Here is a 19070-nt window from a genome sequence, read left to right on the forward strand (position 1 = left end):
CGGAGGATCCGAGATACGTCACTGGAGAAAGGAGGAGAGGCATCTCGGAAGAACGGTCCAGAAAGGCAGTTGTCATTACCATATGAATCTGTGGTCACTGTCGCATTCAGACACATTATGTCCTTATATGTCACAGACTTTGTGGAGTGACACGCTGTTTCAAACTTAATATGAAAAACAAAACAAAAAAATAAAGAACATGGCAAAACTTCAGAAGAACTGGCACCTCAAGCAGCGACAGTTAAAGATACAGCGGTGGACTAACTAACTAACTAACTAACTAACTAACTAACTAACTAACTAACTAACTAACTAACTAACTAACTAACTAAATAAATAAATAAATAAATAAATAAATAAATAAATAAATACAAACTAAGATCAAATGAAATAAAATAAAATAAAAATACACCTGATTTTATTTTATTTTATAAGTCTTTTTGTCTTGTCTCTCATTATTTTGCAGCACAAAAGCCAAAATTGTATAAGCTGATTGGGTCTGAGCAGCTCAGGCCGGTCCATTCTGTCCATCGCTGAGCACAGTCTGCTGGAGGAGTTTGTGACACTGCCCTCAAAGATATTTATGCTTCTCAGAACCAAAGCAAATTTAAACATCCTTTTATTCCTTGTGCAATTAATGCTCTAAATAATGTCTGACTGTTCTCATTTATAGTTTTTATATCATGTTTTTATATATTCTGGGCTTCTTAAATGAGCTGTGTCCACTTCACCTGTTGATCTTATTGTCTCATGTGTTTGCTGTTTGTGTTGCCACTGCAGACTGACTTTCCCTGTCATGGGGCAATAAAGGCTTTTTGAACGATTTGATTTTTGATTCCATCTTAATCAGTCATGCCTCCTTGTCACACTATAATTAACAACTCCAGTGTGGTCTTGTTTTGAATTGTCCAGTGTCATATGCCATCAGATTACGCATCAGAGGAAGAAGCCAAATTAGTCTGTAACGTGGGCTGTGAGGAGAACTGAACCCAGAATAATGCACATGATCTTGGAACACACATTTGGCCTTTGAAAAGAGAACATGATGTGTCAAGTTCACTGTGACATAATCCACATACACATAGAGAAAGGAGCTCAGCTGACTGAACGTGTCTGATGTGACCAAAACCTGCAAACAAAAAGTGTAAAAGTGATTTTTGCATCAGTACAAACATGTGCCTATATAGTTTTTTGTTTTGTTTTGTTTTTTTACACAATTGCAGGATCCCTAAATATTTACTAGCCTTGTGACAATACTCAAAACATACTGTTTCCATAGTTTTGTTATAATTCTAGTCATGTTCAAGTCTTATGACTGTGACCTCTGTGATAAACATATGGGCCTGAGTGGGTTAGAAAGGAGGGTGAGCTCATCAGTGGGTACCAAAAGCTCCTCAGGTCAATGCCAGCCACAACGAAACCCGCTTCATCTGTTCATCAGAAACAAGAATCATTTGGAGCTGTCTGCTGCAGGGTCATCTGCCTCCTCAAGCTGTGAACAGGGCAGACCACAGTGTCCTGTGTGTGAGGGCGAGGGAGGCGTTACAAACCTCTATAGGGATCTGCAGTAAAGTTGTGTGATTATTCACACTTTTTGCCTTTCAGAAACTGGAGGCAGACGGCTCGCGTTCATAGTTATTGATTGATGAGTTGTAGAGAAAGTGGGCTATTCGAACAAATTAAAACTAATGAAAATAATAAATAATACTGAGACTGTATGAAATGAGAGCGTTGACTCAGTTAACATTATCCTGGTGTCAGTGTGAATCAACTCCGCACACAAAAGTCACAGTGAGAGGCAGGTTCATCAAACACTGACATTTTATGGGATGTTTGGTGGGTTTTTGAATATTTATCATCTTCATTAAGTGTAATCCACATGTGTAACAGACATCCTCTAAATACACACTGTTTTATATTGTCTGTTGTACATGGTACAATATACAATACTGTTAAAGAAAACAGGACTCTGACAAAAACAGCTCTTTTGTCTAAAATAAAAGTGTCTTTATGTGTCTCTAACCAGAATAGATTAAAAAAAAAAAAAAAAGCTCTGAACCTAACAATTATTGTAATGTTCTGATTAACTGATCAGTACTTTTTTATTTTTTGTTCAGTAAAGATTTATAAAATAAACTTTCAACCAGAGAATGTACAAAAATGTGACTGAAGGCTTCTAGATATACAGTGTTCTTTTTAATTCCACTTAGTGACCTAATAACATTGAGTCTGTCCAGATAACAACTAATATATTAAAATAATGATAATTACTATAATGCCTATATAATTATAATCAATAATAATAATAATAATTAAAGTGGCCAACCATTATTTTAATAGTCGACTAATCACAATTATTCTGATTAATCATAAAAACCGCATATTGTAACTGTCTAAAATAAGAAGCTGTACAAAGTGTTAAACATATGTGTGTATAAAGTGACAGGATCACAGGACACACACAGTCCACAGCCCCTCTAGATGCGCCTCTCCTTCTGGCCATAATGATGCTTATATTTTTAAATGAGTGACAGGCAGAGCTGTGATTCTCATGACGCAAATGCAAAAGCTGTCACCGCGCATGCACACACAGCAAACACACACACAGCAAACACACACAACAAACACACACTGCAAACACACACACACAGATCCTTCAGCACCATAAGGATCAAAGTATGGAAGCTGCAACAGGTTTTCAGGGCTCACAGTGAAGTAGGTCGAGAGCAGGGCTGTTGTGGGGGAGTGTCTGCTATTTACACAAGTGGATATCTATGTTAGGCTATAGAACTTGTGATATTGTGAAAAATAAATAAAACCCTCAGACATGTTTTCCTTCAAGCTGCATGTGATAAACAGAGAAGTTTCAAAGTGTCTGTATGGAGGAAATGTGTAATATACAGCCTGCTCCTATTAACTCTAGCTCCACTGACTCCACGAAGGGTTTTAAACAAAGATATAATAATCATCTAAACAAATTTAAAATGTAAGGGTATAGATTAAGGCTATTGTGCACACAAATATAATGTGGTTACAGCTCTACCAGAAGTGCCTGGTTTGAGTTATTTACTGGTCACATACAGTTGTGTTAAAAAGTGCCAGTCTGTACTGACCTCTTGTGTCAGAAAAGTGAACAGCACATTAATCCTGAGAGCTTAAACACTGAAGTGAACGTAACATGACCAGTAAATACAGAAGCACAGAACTGACAAACGTGGATGGCACATTTTTAGTGGCTTTTTCGTTATTATGAGAAAGAATTAAATTAAAACTAGAAAATGTTTTCGTTAAAGCGTAAATATGACAGATTATAACAACTTCAGTCTCACATTTTAATCAGAATCAGAAGACTTTTATTGCCATTGTCAGTGAACAGAGCTCACAAACTAGAAACTTACTTCGGTGATAAAGTGCAACATAAAAACACACTGAATAAATACAAATAAGGGCATGCACAAAGGTAAAAAAGATATGCTTAAAAATAAAATAAAATACTTAGAGGTAGAAAATATATACAACAGCAGCATCAGAAGAACAGTGCAAAAAGTGACCGGTATTATAAAGTGTCCACTTTAGTGCAGATATTATAAAGTGGTTTTGAACAACATCAGTTTCTCGTTTTAACTTGAACATTACGCTCATATCCAATGCACTGACTAGGGGCCACATTTCTTTTCTGTGGAGCGTGCCTCTGTGCCTGGACAGTCCCATCTCAGGATGTCCCATACTGCGACTGATTTCCCACCTGTATCCCAAGAGCGCACGTGCCTTCACCCTCATGATGATGTTTGTTTAGACGTGGCATCTGTCAGATTGGCTGTGATCATAAGATGCCACTGCGTAAAGAACCTGCTGTGTCCAGACTCCAGAGAATGTTCAGTATCAGAAACATGCTGCTTTTACACTCAAGCAGAGCAAAACACTCACATGTCCCAAGTCTATGGCTTGTTTTGGATCTCCATCTGAAGACTCGTGTGCGTTTTGGTGGCACAAGAAAAGAAGCCGTGAGGGAATCAGTGGCTATAAACTGCAGCTCTGGATCTACACAGCAAATGATTTTGGGAGCAGCTTTTCTTGAAGCCCAAAATATAAAGCAGAATTATGGGACATATTGGAACAAGTGAGAATGTGATCAGGCACACAGATGTGCTCCAATTGTGCCAAAAGCAGCACTACTGGATAAACACAGATGAGTGCATGGACATCCTTTCAATTTTATATGTTATGATCAGTGCCACCAACCATTGGGTAAAAGATGAACATGCAACAACAGCCAAGAACCTGCAAAGATGTGCATGTGCCTTTGGTTACACAGGCAGATGCTCTTTGAGTGCATGCTCTGGATGTGCTCCAGCCGCATTGGCGTGTCTAAAAGGCTGGCCTCGATGGAGTCAGAGCCAGTCTATACTGTCAAAATGATAAGCTCTTGTCTCTTCTCCTATGCACTGCAGTGCATTGGATATGAGCTTAATATGTTCATGTTAAAAAAAAAAAGTTGTTATAACCAATAATGATTAAGTTTTAATGAAAACATTTTGTAGTTTTAATGTAATACTTTCTCGTAATAACAAAATAGTCAGTAAAAATGTTTAATCCACATGTGTCAGTTCTACGTTGCCGTAGATAAATGTTTCATGTACAGTATTCACTTTTTATGATCTCCAAAACAAATTGCTGAAAATGCAACATTGTCATTATATAAAAAAATAGAACATGCCCACATTTTTTGGACAGATTTTCCTCTCCAAGTTTACTTCATATAATAAGTAGCACATTATAATCTACAAAGGCGACTTTGTAACTAATCCCATTGAGTGGGAGGGTCACACACAGGCCACTCTTGTATAAATTGGGACTTTAAAAGTTTGACGAAGGAAAACAGCAGGATATTTGTGGTTCACTCTGCGACTCCAGCCACAGAGTGCATCACGTCTCCAGATAAGGTAAGGCATTTCAGGTGTGGAGTTTAGGCATTTCAGGTGTGGAGTTTAGGCATTTCAGGTGGTGAGTTTAGCTGTGGCTTAGTGATGCTGACAAAATGTATCATATGTAAGCTTTTGAAAGGGCATAGCAGCTGTTTGTGGCTGAAACGTGGGCAAAAAAACACTATTTATGTAAAATATAGGAAAACATTGAAGAATGGCTCAGTTAAACAATATATCAACATTGAGGAATTATTACATTAAAGGGCCATATTACACTAGTGTCTGATTTATGTTATAATGTTGTTTTCTCGTCACAAACAGACCTGGAGTTGTGTTTTGTTTCATTTACACATGTTTAACACACAAACCATGCATATTTCAAGGTGGAACAGAGAATTTTGAGATTTGGAGATGTAGACAGACAAATAATAGTTTTTCAAACATGTGTGAATGAAATAAAGCACAACTCTAAGTCTGTTTTTGAGGAGGTAACAACAATATAAGGATTTTGTGTAATATAGGACCTTTAAATTATGCAAGCCAGTGTCCAGCATCCCTTTAGAGTAAAAATGTGTATTTATAAGTATTTAGAGAACAAGATAAAGGCAAATGTCAGTGATAAAACGAAGTTGCAAGACGGAGGCCAGTTGCTCAGGTGGATGCCAGGAGGGATTAGGTGGTCTCAAATCCCCCAGTAGCACATGAGAAGGTGAACACTACCTGTGGAGGTGAGCACCAGTCATGAAAGATGCTTTGTCCTGGCTGTTTCATGGGGGCCTTGTCCGGAAACACTCCCAGGTAGAAAGGGGCTGCATGAGGAAACACAGGCCAAGAGTTTAAAAAAGAGGTTAACAGAGAGTGGTGAGTGCTAAAGTTAATCTTATATGTAACATGGTCAAACAGGAATGCAATGAAGTTTGACAAGTCGACTTTTAAAGTAATCTTTGTTGTACTGTATTGTAATTGTAAACTTGACTCTACTCGTTGTAAAACACATGGCAAAGCAAGGCAAGTTTATTTGTATAGCACAATTCGCACACAAAGTAATTCAAAGTGCTTTATAGAATAAGAAAGGCATTAAAATCCCAATATATCAAATCAAACCATAAATAATCATCATAAATTAACATTAAGAAAGAAGAGTGCAGAATAAAACCCTTTCAGTCATATGCACAGATAAACAGAACGGTTTGGAACCTGGATTTAAATATTGTCAAATTTAGTCCTGGTTTAGTCCTGGTTTAATCCTAGTTTAGTCCTGATTTAATCCTGGTTTAGTCCTGCAGAGGACTTTTATTGCCATTGTCAGGGAACACAGCTCACAAACTAGGAACTTTCTTTGCTGATAAAGTGTAACATAAAAACACTGAATAAGTACAAATAAGAGCATGCATAAAGTTAAAAAAAGATATGCTTAAAAATAAAATAATAAGAACTAATAAATTAGTCCTGGCTTTGTCCTAGTTTAGTCCTGATTTAGTCCTGGTTTAGTCCTGGTTTAATTCCTGCATTAAATTAAATGTCGAAATAGAATAAACTATTTTGGATTTCATCAGTAATGCTCTTTATTCATATAGATTCTGTGTTCTCTCAAAGCCTCCAATCACCATCAATTGCTTAGTTTATCTTATCTGCTGATGAAACCAATGCAGAACCCACTTAAGAAGGATAAAGAACTAAAAAGGGGTTTGGTTTGGATATATGTCAGTAAATGTTTTTTCATATTACTTTACAATATTTTGGCTGTAACTAACATCTGGGGAAATATAAAGAGCATTACACCTATTGTTATAACTAAATAAAATGGTAATTATTCTTAATCTTGGTAAAATAACTATTAAAGTACAATTAAAGTGTGAGTAATCCAAGGTTGAGTAAAGTGCAGTCTTGGAGCAGGGTGTTGTTGTGGTGTAGGCGGTGAAACAAAATGTCCGGCATCAGCATTAAGATAACAGGGAGCTGATAAAGAGAGGCTTGTATAAATGTATTATGACTACTTATCACATCATTGTCTGACAACACTTAATTAACAGCAAAGTGAGTCCCTATTTGTTATAATTTGGCTGAAATCGAATCGCACAAATACTGAATTACAAAGTTAATCACGAGCAATAATGCACGTCCGCTGTTCATTTTAGCATCATTCAATTTTGCAAAAACAAGAAAATGTTTTTTTAGCTCAGGGTAAAGATGTTTAACTGTAAATAAATCTCTTGAATACCAAAGTAGAAATCAATGGAAACATTCAGATTGAGCTTTGACATTGCACCTTGCCTCCTCTGACATCACTGTCCCACCCACTGACTCAAAACACTTACCTGCCCTCTCTTGTGTCTCCTCATCCGTGCTCGGACCGACTGTGGCAGAAAGCAGAATGGGGTGCGGGCGTGTGGTCAAATCCTTCCTCTTCAGCATCTCCAGGAGGAAACCCATTAAACCTGATGGAGAGGAGTCCACGTTTAACAGATGTTTGACCACTCTGGACTTGGTGGCTCTTGGAGTGGGCAGCACATTGGGAGCCGGGGTCTACGTTCTGTCTGGTGAAGTGGCTCGGGACACCTCTGGACCAAGTATCATCATATGCTTCTTCATTGCTGCCTTGGCATCTATATTCGCTGGACTTTGCTATGCAGAGTTTGGATCCCGGGTACCCCTAACTGGCTCAGCCTACCTGTACAGCTATGTGACTGTGGGTGAGCTGTTGGCTTTCATCACCGGGTGGAATCTGCTACTCTCGTATGTCATAGGTAAGTACATTAACGATTTCACTTTACATAGTAACACTTTCTCACAATATTATGCTCATTATCATTACAGTTCATGTGTAAATGGGTGTTTTTAAGCTCTAAACTACCTGTAAAAGTTGTTATGCTATTAAAAGCAGCACTGACTGATAAGTAACAAATTGGGCTGACTAAGACCAGACCATAAATGATAAACATGGAACAAAAATGCTCTTGAACTTTTACCTGCTGTGGAAGCATTTTTTTTTTTCAAAAGGTCTTCACAGAGTTATTTATTTTATGAGGCTAATAGGTTATAACTGTTGTTTCTAAACTTGTTAAAAACTTAAGAAAACGTATGGCCTTCCAAATCCCACCAGGTCCAGGTCTGTAAAAAGGCTAAACTGGGTCTAATATAGGTTTGCTGCAGTAAATCTAAACAACAAGGATAAACTCCAAAAGGAAGGACATGTGGATGAAACTGAGCATATCACCAATGGACTTACCACAATTTGGGAGCCACTGGTTTCTAAAAATTAAAAATATGTTAATAGTGTTGTTTGAGTCACATGAATTATAGCTTATGACTGACTAATGATGTGTTCAGGGACATCCAGTGTGGCGTTGGCGTGGAGCGGCACGTTTGATGACCTCATTGGGGGGCACATATCAAAATTTTTTGAAGAAAACGCAGCCATGAACCTTCCTGGTTTGGCTCCTTATCCTGATATCTTTGCTGCGGTTCTCATTATATTGCTATCAGGTATGACTGTAAAAGCCATTTATGACAAGACTTAACAGCATTAAGTCAGTAACTCACTGTGCGTACTTATTCCCTGTAGGACTTCTGGCCTTTGGGGTGAAAGAGTCAACAACTATTAATAAGATTTTTACAGCAATCAACATCCTGGTGCTGCTGTTTGTGGCAATTTCTGGGTTTATCAAAGGAGACATCAAAAACTGGCAGATTAGCAAAGAGACCCTGCTAAACTACACAATGCACAAGTAATTATACAAAACAAATACAAAAGAGAATAAAACACAGCTGTGAGAATGTTTTATGTAAATCTAGTGTAATAAATCTTTCTGTTGTACCATCTACATTATAACATATTATGAACTTATATTTTTCACAATTTTGCAGTGTTGTATGAAGTAAAAATGTCCCAGTTATTTAAATGAAACAATATTTTTTGATCCCTATAGCAACCTGTCCAGCACAGCCTTCGGGACTGGAGGGTTTTTCCCATATGGCTTCACGGGGACTTTGGCAGGGGCAGCTACATGTTTCTATGCCTTTGTTGGTTTTGATTGTATCGCCACAACAGGTGAGAGAGTACAAAGTTTTGTATTTGATCAGATAAATATAAGCAATATAATTCATTGATAGTAAAAGAAAAAAATCTAATCTGTCAACTGGGCAAAAAGTTGTAGGAGTGAACGCGTTTCACTGCTCATCCAAGCCTCTTCTTCAGTTCTGATCCACAGTAAAAGAAACATTCGAATCTGCTAATTCGAGCTGCTTCTTCAGTTCATAATTTATGTTCATAATCCATCTCTTACAAACATGCTTGATTAATGTATTAAACAGCACAAGACAATGTTTAGCTGTGTCAAACTCAAGACAATGATGGTGCTGATGCAAACCTGCACATTATAACTAAAGATATTTGTTTTCTTTATTTGTTTTCTTTCAGGTGAGGAAGTGAAAAACCCTCAGAAGTCTGTCCCTGTGGGCATCGTCGCCTCTCTCCTCATCTGTTTCTTGGCTTACTTTGCCGTGTCTGCCGCCCTCACTCTAATGATGCCTTACTATCTGCTCGACCGCAAGAGTCCGCTGCCTGTGGCCTTTGAACACATCGGCTGGGGTCCGGCCAGATACGTCGTGGCAGTGGGATCTCTGTGTGCTCTGTCCACCAGGTCGGTACAACATTTTTGTAGATCTAGCTGAATATATGATGAAAATTATAACATTGCCAACATTTTTCCTTTAGTCTCTTAGGATCCATGTTTCCAATGCCACGCGTGTTGTTTGCCATGGCCAGAGACGGTCTGCTCTTCCACCCGCTCACCAAAGTCACAGCCAAAGGAAGTCCAGCCATTGCAACTATATCGTCTGGAGTAGTCGCAGGTATTTTCACTTTGTTATGATCCAGTTCTGCCAGAGTTAGGGATGTAATTATCTAAAATATTCACATAAATGTATAGCCAAAAGAACCTACACTAAGAAAACAAAAATAACATGTTCAAGTTCAGTGGCTCAAAAAACTAGTCACGTCGGCCTATTAAATACGAGGGATACAACAAGAGACACATAGTAAGACCAAACCATGTGTGTAGGTTTATGTGACTAGAGTTTCTTTTGGGACAAACAGAATGTAGGGACAAAACAACAAGAGATACAAAAACATAACTAAACTAGTATCTCAAACAAACAAAGTTAATCACAGTTAAACAAGTGAACAAAACAAAAAACTAACAAGTGAGGTATTCTAGCAGGTTTTACTTCAAATACTGGAAGAATACATCACCTGCTTGTTAATCATTGATTTAATAATGATGAGCCGCACCTAAACTGAAAATGGAAAGAGGCTTTTAGATGTTTTGCTTTACAAAAACGGAATATACACCAATGAAAAGCAAAACTGGATGCGTTGGTGACACAATTGCAATTTATTAATCTGACAAAACTTTGATACACACACCTGCTCCTATACTTGTTTGGTTTGTTTGTTTTTTCTGCTTATATTGTCTTTTAAACAGCACGCCCATGAAAAAGGGAGCCCAAGTGCTCTCATTGGGTTCCCCTGTATAAATAAATTGAAATAAATACATAAAATAAAGTAAAATGAAATGAAATGAAATCAAATAAAATACAATAAAAAAAAACAGGACACAGACAAAATGACATACTGGCGATAAAGGCCAGCAGCTTCAAGTAGGTGTGAAGAATCGATTAAATAGGGAAGGCGGCTGCAGGTGACTGGCCAGGCAGGAAAACAGTCCCCCAATCAACAACGAGGGCTCACACAGCCAGGATTCAATAGGGAAAGGGATCAGATTCAAATACACGCAAAACAAAACAAACTGATACTAAAAGATGAAAGAGCTGAAGGCCTGAGGAAGTAACACACATCCATCTGAATAATACATTTCCCTCATTACTAAAAAAAACAACTCTTTTTTCTCATTAGCTATCATGGCACTTCTGTTTGACCTGAATGCTTTGGTGGAGATGATGTCCATTGGAACCCTGTTTGCTTACACACTGGTCGCTATATGCATCCTGATACTGAGGTAATTGTTTGTTACCTATATAGAATAGCTAATAGAAAATGTTATTATTAATTTTCTTGATTTGATTTAAGGTATCAAGAGCCTAAAACCCAAGAATCCAAACCTGATTTCAAGTATTCATTCCTCAAACCCCCATCAGCTCCTACTTCAAAAACTTCTAAAGCAGTCACAATCTTGACCATCAGCGCTGGTAAGAACGTCACACTTTTGAACAGTTGCTTCCTTTTGTGAAACATAGTTATTTGATTTTCCATTTGTGTTTCTTCCAGTGATTTGCATATTGGCACTCTGCATCTTACTGACTCAGGCTCTTGATGAAATATCAGCAACAGTGCCGTGGAGTTTGGCGCTGGTCAGCATCTTCGTTTTCATCCTAGTGCTGATCATGTTTTTCATTTGGAGGCATCCACAGAATCCAGCCAAAGCGACTTTTATGGTACAGAACATGTCTAGATTACTGTATGCAAGCAACCTCATTTCCCAAAAAAGCTTTTACGACTGTATGTCTTTTGTTGGACAGGTGCCTCTTCTCCCCGCTCTCCCTTTGCTGAGTACATTCATCAATGTTTACTTGATGGTGCAATTAGGAGCAGATACATGGTTGCGATACGGTATATGGATGTTAGTAGGTAAGATCTATGACTCTAATGACCCTCTTTATGCCATAAAAAATCATCATAAAATATAAAACCTTTACCTTGAGAGGAGAGTAATTCCTGTGTCATTGTCGTCCCACTCTAGGATTACTCATCTATTTTCTCTATGGGATGTGGTTCAGTCTCCAGAGAAGACGTCCCACACCTGAACACATGCAGATAGAGACTGTCAGTGGAATAACAGAGAAAAACATTATAAAAGAAGAGAGATTCTGAAGTTTTAATGTCAGTAGCATTGTGTGTATTATTACTAGAATCTTAAATGTTCTTAAATGTTCATGCTGTTGATGTGTTATGTGTTTGTCCCAGGTCTTTTACAGTACATTTGTATTTATGTCGTAGTGATGTTGTGTAAAACAGGATTTAGTAATGTCTCCACAAGTCTAGGAGCAGGATTATTGATCTACAGAGCTTTGTTTGTATGTTTTATGTACAAATGTATTTATGTGCCTACGTAATATGCTTCCACCTGTGTACCACTGTTGATGATTGCCACGCAGTACACAATCACATGTATTATTTGTATATTTACGTATAATTACTACATATAACTCCTACTGTGTACATAGATGTTTCTATTGAATTATGAGTGTAACTGTAAATATGGATGACCTATACATGTTTGCTTATGTAAAATGTATTAAAAGAGAAACTTTTTGCATGACATTGAACTGATTTGTAAGTTCTTGTAAAAAGGAAATCCACAGGGAAAGGTGCTCTGGCTGAGTGAAAGGACAAAGAAAGTTTTCACAACAGCTTACCTGTGTCGTGTTTAACATTACAACCTTAAGGCATTGCGGTCTGGCTATTTGAACTTCTTTGCACTGATAAATACAACTAAAAATACCTACAGTTTTAGAATAAATCTAATATGCAACAAGTACCAGTTCAGGCATGTTAACACGGTCTAACTCCTCTCGGGTTATTGAGGCTCTTCCAGTCCAGCAGCTAAGCAAACAGGCAGGGCCACACGGAGGGGCCTCGGACTCTGGGCCCTCATTGGTCAAGACAAGCTTGAAAGACCCCATTGAACCAGTGTGGAGGAATTTGGGCTCCTAATGCCACTCACAGGAAGGGGAATGTGTGTGACTCTGGTGAACAGCTGACCCTTACTTTGCAAGCGCTGCCCTCCTGCTTTGTTCCCTTCTGCATTTACAGGACAATCTTAGCTGCGCATAGGGCTACATAATCCCAGAGCAGTCATGAGTATAGTAAAGGGTTTTAGGTCAAAATGCAGGCTGGTGTTGGGCACGCTTCTCATTTGTGCTCTAATCTTCGAATTAGGTAAGTACCTTTCTTTAGACTAATATTTGAATGAGTGGAAAATAAGGCATTTCTTGCATAACGTCTTGTGCAAGTTCATTCACAAACTAACCATTCAACAGTAATATGAAGATAGAATTGTAATTGTTCATATCAGTAGAATTGACTTTCGATAAAGCAGTTACTGTATTCACTGAATTGTTAATGACATTTAGCGTATTGCCAAGAAGCACAGAAGACCCTTTCAGGAAAAAAAGCCAAGACTAAAGTGAAATCAACCACAACAAAACCCAAGGTCACAGCTCCACGTGCCAAGCCGCCTCTGTCCATCCTCACTCAGGTGCCACATTCCTGATGCAATTTCTATTTTTAGTTACAAAGTGAGAATAAATGTAAGTTTTTATGCTGTTAAATTAAACTGTATTTGTTCAAATTCAGGTGGTGAAAAAAGGGAAGTTTCAAAGGGTTGGGGAGACCATCAGTGTGCAGTCTGGACACACTCTGGAGCTGAGGTGCAGGGGTAAGCCTGTGCAGTGGACCGTGCCGCTATATTTGGAGGAGGATCATGAGGGGAGGCTCAAGTAAGAAGCTTGTTTATTTGGATTGACTGATTTTATGTTTTATGGTGCATATATGAAATTGATTCCTGGCTTAATTAGTTCATTACAGGCTACTTACTGTCCTGGATAAAAACAGCGTATATAGAGACATATTTTGATAAATGATAATAAAAGCTGAATAGTTTAATAACAGATTGAGACATTTTGAGGAATCTCTGTATTGTCTTTGTCCAGAATTGTCCAGCATGACAAGTATGGAGTCCTGACAGTGGTCAACACTACTGGGGCAGACACTGGGGAGTTCACGTGTTTTCCAATGTTCTGTGAAGACACTGACTGCAGAAGGGAATACAGCAAAGCAGCTAAAGTCTTCGTCTTCTTCCCAGGTATAAACAGTCAGCTTTATCTCTGCTTGCATGTTCAGCCTTAATTTTACCACCAGCCTGATAGGAAATCTTTCAGCATAGACTAATTATCTTATCATGGTTTACCCGTCTTGTGCCCTGTGCCAAATAGATCCTCAGGAGCTTTTTGTGCCCTCCTCTGAATACCAGGAAATAGTGCAGCTCAGGACCAACTGGCCCACAGTGCTACCCTGTCAGGTGACCTCACCCGAGGCAAAGGTGACCCTCCATCGAGAGTACCCCCCATCAGAAGTGCCAGTCGACGGCTCCGAGATCTCGTTTGATGTTAAAAAAGGTTTCACAATTCATCGACCCAGGCCTTATCATGCGGGAGAATTGTATTGTGTGGCCAGTCTGGGAAACCTGAGGCAGAGCTCCATCAGATATATGCTCATCTATGTCAGCTGTGAGTCATGTTAACATTTCCTGCTCTTACAGATAAAGAGCATTTATTGTGTAGACTTTGTCAGAGTCATATCATAGGCAGGATTGCTAATGCCATCATATTTTCCATTTTCTCGTCATCATTGTCATATAATCATGGCTGCTAAATCTGAAGACTTATTTTGCTCTTACAACTAGATCAGAAATATGTAACCATCCCACTACATCAGCTGTATAACTTTACTAAATGTTTTGTTTCTGTTAGACCCAAGAGCCCCACCAGCTCCTGAGATCCAGGCCTCATCCAGCTCCATGACTGTAGGCGACAACCTAAGGGTCATCTGCACTGTGATGAGAGAGCGGGATGTGGACACTGACATCACATGGGAATACCCGGGGCAGCAGGTCAGCTTCATAACAACAGTTAAAAGGTGTAGGTTTTGTTGTAGTCATCAAATAGCTCACTTATTACTTTTTAATGCCCATGTTAATAGCTCATGTATTACCTTTCTTAAGAAATATTACATAAGTTAAGTTATCACTGGGTTTACTTGCATCAAAACATTATATACGTGAATAGTTTTTAATAAATATGGAGGTTGGGCAACTAAAATGAATATTGTTGAAATGCAGATATGTGTTGTCATACAGAAATAGCTTCATATCAGGCTCAAAATGTATGGTTTTAGAAATTTGTATTCATTGTATTTGTGTAGTGTTTGACATGTGATATCCACCCGCAGCTCCCTGTGTACTGTCTTATCTTTAAATATACATTCATTTTGACATGACACTGCAAAAACCTCTGCGATAACATTGAATAAGAAGCAGTGACGTTAACAGCGAGGTTGCTGAGTGCACAAAGATCTGGAATTATCACACTATCTTGTCTGAAAACCACCTATTTCACATGCGTCTTGCTTTTTTAGATTGGTAGACCTCTGTACACTGAGGACAGCGTCAGTCCATCAGCGGGGGAAAACACAGAGAAGTTCCAGTCTATCCTCTTGGTGGATGAAGTGAGAGATGTGGACCAAGGAACATACATCTGCACTGCACAAAACCTGCAAGGATCCAAGTCTGTGTCAACAAGCGTTAAAGTCCTCCCCAAAGCTACACCCAAACCCAAAGCAAAGAAACCAAAAGAAAAAAGGCTGCACGTGCACTGAAGTTGTGACTTTCTATATAAAATGATTGCACATGTAATACTAGTTTTGTTTTTAAGTTATTTCCAGTGACACGCCATGAACCAATCAACCATGTTTAAACTCTCACCACAATCAGATCAAAAACATGATCAAAAGTCTCAAAACTAATGTTGGAACCAGATCTCATTTTTAATTGTATGCATTTTGATACTGATAAACATTGATCCAACACAAATATCAGCACAGAAGCAGAGTAGACAACATGAGTGAGGCCACAATGGTGATGGACCCTGTTTTATAAGTTTACACAGCTGCTTAAGGTGTCCATGTTTTTCACAGTGTCATTCATATACTGGCATACATATATAAACAGAACTATGTGTACAATATATAATTGTGCATGTAGTATGTAAGATGCTTGAGTGTGTAAATGTGCTGTGTATATGCTACGTGTGTATGTATGTGCCTTATATGACGCTGACCATTGTGAAAAATAAAATAGAATTGAGTTGAATATTGTCCACAAAAAGCATACTTTATTATTATTATTATTATTATTATTATTATTATTATTATTATTATTATTATTTGTATTATTTGTATTATTTGTATTATTTGTATTATTATTATTATTATTATTATTATTATTATTATTATTATTATTATATTTTAAGGTTTTAATGTCTTTTCTCTTTGTGATTAATTTATTATTTAAAATGAGCTCTCACATTGGCTTCTGTCACATAAATAAATAGTAAAAGAGCCAGTCTTTTGAACGGATTTTTGAAATGAACGAATACAAAAGATTCGGATCCCATAAAAGAGCCGATAGTCCCTCCTCAGAATCACTGCAGGACAAACCCCATCGCATCATCATGACTGCCCTCTAGTGTTGAGATAGAGCGGCGCGGCTCATTAACGACTGGTTCACGTTTTTAAAAAGAAATGAATATGTAGAAAATAATAAACAACTACCCCGAATAAACAGTCTCAATGTCTGATGAAATGCTTTAGATTTTTCACCATAACATACATGTTTTACACCTTCACAATCACCTCGCTCCAATCATATGTGTGTAGGCTGTGGTTAACATGTTAGTGTCATATGAACCATCTCACACTCACAGGACTGAGGAACAGGCCTCCTGCTGGTGTCCAGAGACAGGACTAAACCAGGACTAAACATGGACTAAACCAGGACTAAACCAGGACTAAACATGGACTAAACCAGGACTAAACATGGACTAAACCAGGACTAAACCAGGACTAAACCAGGACTAAACATGGACTAAACCAGGACTAAACATGGACTAAACCAGGACTAAACATGGACTAAACATGGATTAAACATGGACTAAACCAGTACTAAACATGGTCTAAACATGGACTAAACATGGACTAAACCAGTACTAAACATGGTCTAAACATGGACTAAACATGGACTAAACCAGGACCAAACATGGACTAAACCAGGACTAAACATGGACTAAACATGAACTAAACCAGGACTAAACATGGACTAACCATGGACTAAACATGGACTAAACATGGACTAACCATGGACTAAACATGGACTAAACCAGGACCAAACATGGACTAAACATGGACTAAACCAGGACTAAACACGGACTAAACATGAACTAAACCAGGACTAAACATGGACTAAACATGGACTAAACCAGGACTAAACCAGGTCTAAACTAGGACTAAACCAGGACTAAACCAGGACTAAACCAGGTCTAAACTAGGACTAAACCAGGACTAAACCATGACTAAACCAGGACTAAACCACGACTTAACTACGCCCTTCGAGACAACTGTTGTTGTGATTTTGGGTGTTACAAAAATAAATGAATTGAATTGAATTGAACTAGGACTAAACCAGGACTAAACCAGGACTAAACCAGGTTTAAAGTAGGACTAAACCAGGAATTAACCAGGTCTAAACTAGGACTAAACCAGATCTAAACCAGGAGTAAACCAGGATTTAACTAGGACTAAACCAGGTCTAAACATGGACTAAACCAGGACTAAACTAGGACTAAACATGGATTAAACATGGACTAAATCAGGACTAAACATGGACTAAACATGGATTAAACATGGACTAAATCAGGACTAAACATGGACTAAACCAGGACTAAACCAGGACTACACCAGGATTAAACTAAGACTATATCAGGACTAAACCAAGACTAAAGAAGGACTAAACCAGGACTTAACTAGGACTAAACCAGGACAAAACCAGGACTTAACTAGGAATAAACCAGGACTAAACATGGACTAAACCAGGACTAAACCAGGACTAAACTAGCACTAAACAAGGACTACACCAGGATTAAACTAAGACTAAATCAGGACTAAACCAGGACTAAACCAGGACTAAACCATGTCTAAACCAGGACTAAACCAGGACTTAACATGGACTAAACCAGGTCTAAACATGGACTAAACCAGGACTAAACCAGGACTAAACTAGGACTAAACATGGTCTAAACATGGACTAAACATGGATTAAACATGGACTAAATCAGGACTAAACATGGACTAAACCAGGACTAAACCAGGACTACACCAGGATTAAACTAAGACTATATCAGGAATAAACCAAGACTAAAGAAGGACTAAACCAGGACTTAACTAGGACTAAAACAGGACTAAACCAGGACTAAACCAGGACTAAACTAGGACTAAACCAGGTTTAAACATGGACTAAACCAGCACTAAACATAGACTAAACCAGGATTAAACCAGAACTAAACCAGGACTAAACCAGGACTAAACTAGGACTAAACCAGGTTTAAACATGGACTAAACCAGCACTAAACATAGACTAAGCCAGGATTAAACCAGAACTAAACCAGGACTAAACCAGGGCTAAACCAGGACTACACCAGGATTAAACTAAGACTAAATCAGGACTAAACCAGGATTAAACCAGAACTAAACCAGGACTAACCAGGACTACACCAGGATTAAACTAAGACTAAATCAGGACTAAACCTGGACTAAACCAGGTCTAAACCAGGACTAAACCAGGACTAAACCTGAGGAATCAGCATTTCAGTTTCAGTCTTTCTTATTCTGTAAATCACTTTTAATTACCTTGTGTACAAACTGTGCTATACAAATAAACTTGCCTTGACTCATCAGTTGCTGTTCTTGGAGTTTTAAAGTGTTCTGAAGTTGAGGGGCATTGTTCACATTTCTGGGATATTTCTATACAAATACTTAAAGATGCACCATGTAACTTCTCTGCTGCTCTTCCAGGAGAACCCACTGCTTTGTGTGGAATGTTTTGGCATTACATTTTTTCTATAGTCTATCCATAGAGGCAACCTGTCGACACCTCCAGGCCATGTTACAAGTCAGATCTGTGGAGGTGCTCCCGCTCACAGTTATTCTTTTTCAAGCTATTTTTGAGTAATGCCATACTGTGGAATATTCTAAGCAAACCAGGTCTACAGAGGTGCAAAATCGTGCATGCAATCTCAGTTAAAAATGTTTGCACCTCATTTCAGGCGCCTAAAACAATGGCACTTAATGAAAGCGTGTTATGTTTGGTCTCCATGACAACAGAAAATCTTCTCAGTGCAGCTTTAAATCACTTAGCACACATGGGATTTGTCCACTAGATGTCCCTGTCCCTCTCCTAACCCTCTGGTCCCGTTGATGGCGCACATGTTTGCCTCGTCTCTCCCTCTCTCTCC

General features: G+C 38.4%; 2 protein-coding genes across 2 annotated transcripts; both read left to right on the top strand.

The window, feature by feature from the left end:
* The first annotated feature begins 7252 nt into the window (after positions 1 to 7252).
* Positions 7253 to 11899, top strand: LOC117377588 (cationic amino acid transporter 2-like). The gene is made up of 11 exons (XM_033974039.2): positions 7253 to 7672; positions 8256 to 8411; positions 8491 to 8653; positions 8855 to 8976; positions 9346 to 9568; positions 9643 to 9779; positions 10843 to 10945; positions 11017 to 11135; positions 11215 to 11381; positions 11466 to 11574; positions 11687 to 11899. Exons 1-11 carry the CDS (start codon positions 7300 to 7302, stop codon positions 11815 to 11817), a joined length of 1803 nt encoding a protein of 600 aa, XP_033829930.1. The 5' UTR covers positions 7253 to 7299; the 3' UTR covers positions 11818 to 11899.
* Positions 11900 to 12706: 807 nt separating this feature from the next.
* On the top strand, positions 12707 to 15539 carry LOC117377383 (platelet-derived growth factor receptor-like protein). The gene is made up of 7 exons (XM_033973764.2): positions 12707 to 12885; positions 13080 to 13204; positions 13303 to 13445; positions 13659 to 13810; positions 13941 to 14234; positions 14478 to 14617; positions 15142 to 15539. The coding sequence occupies exons 1-7, from the start codon at positions 12804 to 12806 to the stop codon at positions 15379 to 15381; spliced, it is 1176 nt and encodes a 391-aa protein (XP_033829655.1). The 5' UTR covers positions 12707 to 12803; the 3' UTR covers positions 15382 to 15539.
* Positions 15540 to 19070: the final 3531 nt, after the last annotated feature.

Source organism: Periophthalmus magnuspinnatus, chromosome 10, assembly GCF_009829125.3.
Source record: "Periophthalmus magnuspinnatus isolate fPerMag1 chromosome 10, fPerMag1.2.pri, whole genome shotgun sequence".
Taxonomy (NCBI): domain Eukaryota; kingdom Metazoa; phylum Chordata; class Actinopteri; order Gobiiformes; family Gobiidae; genus Periophthalmus; species Periophthalmus magnuspinnatus.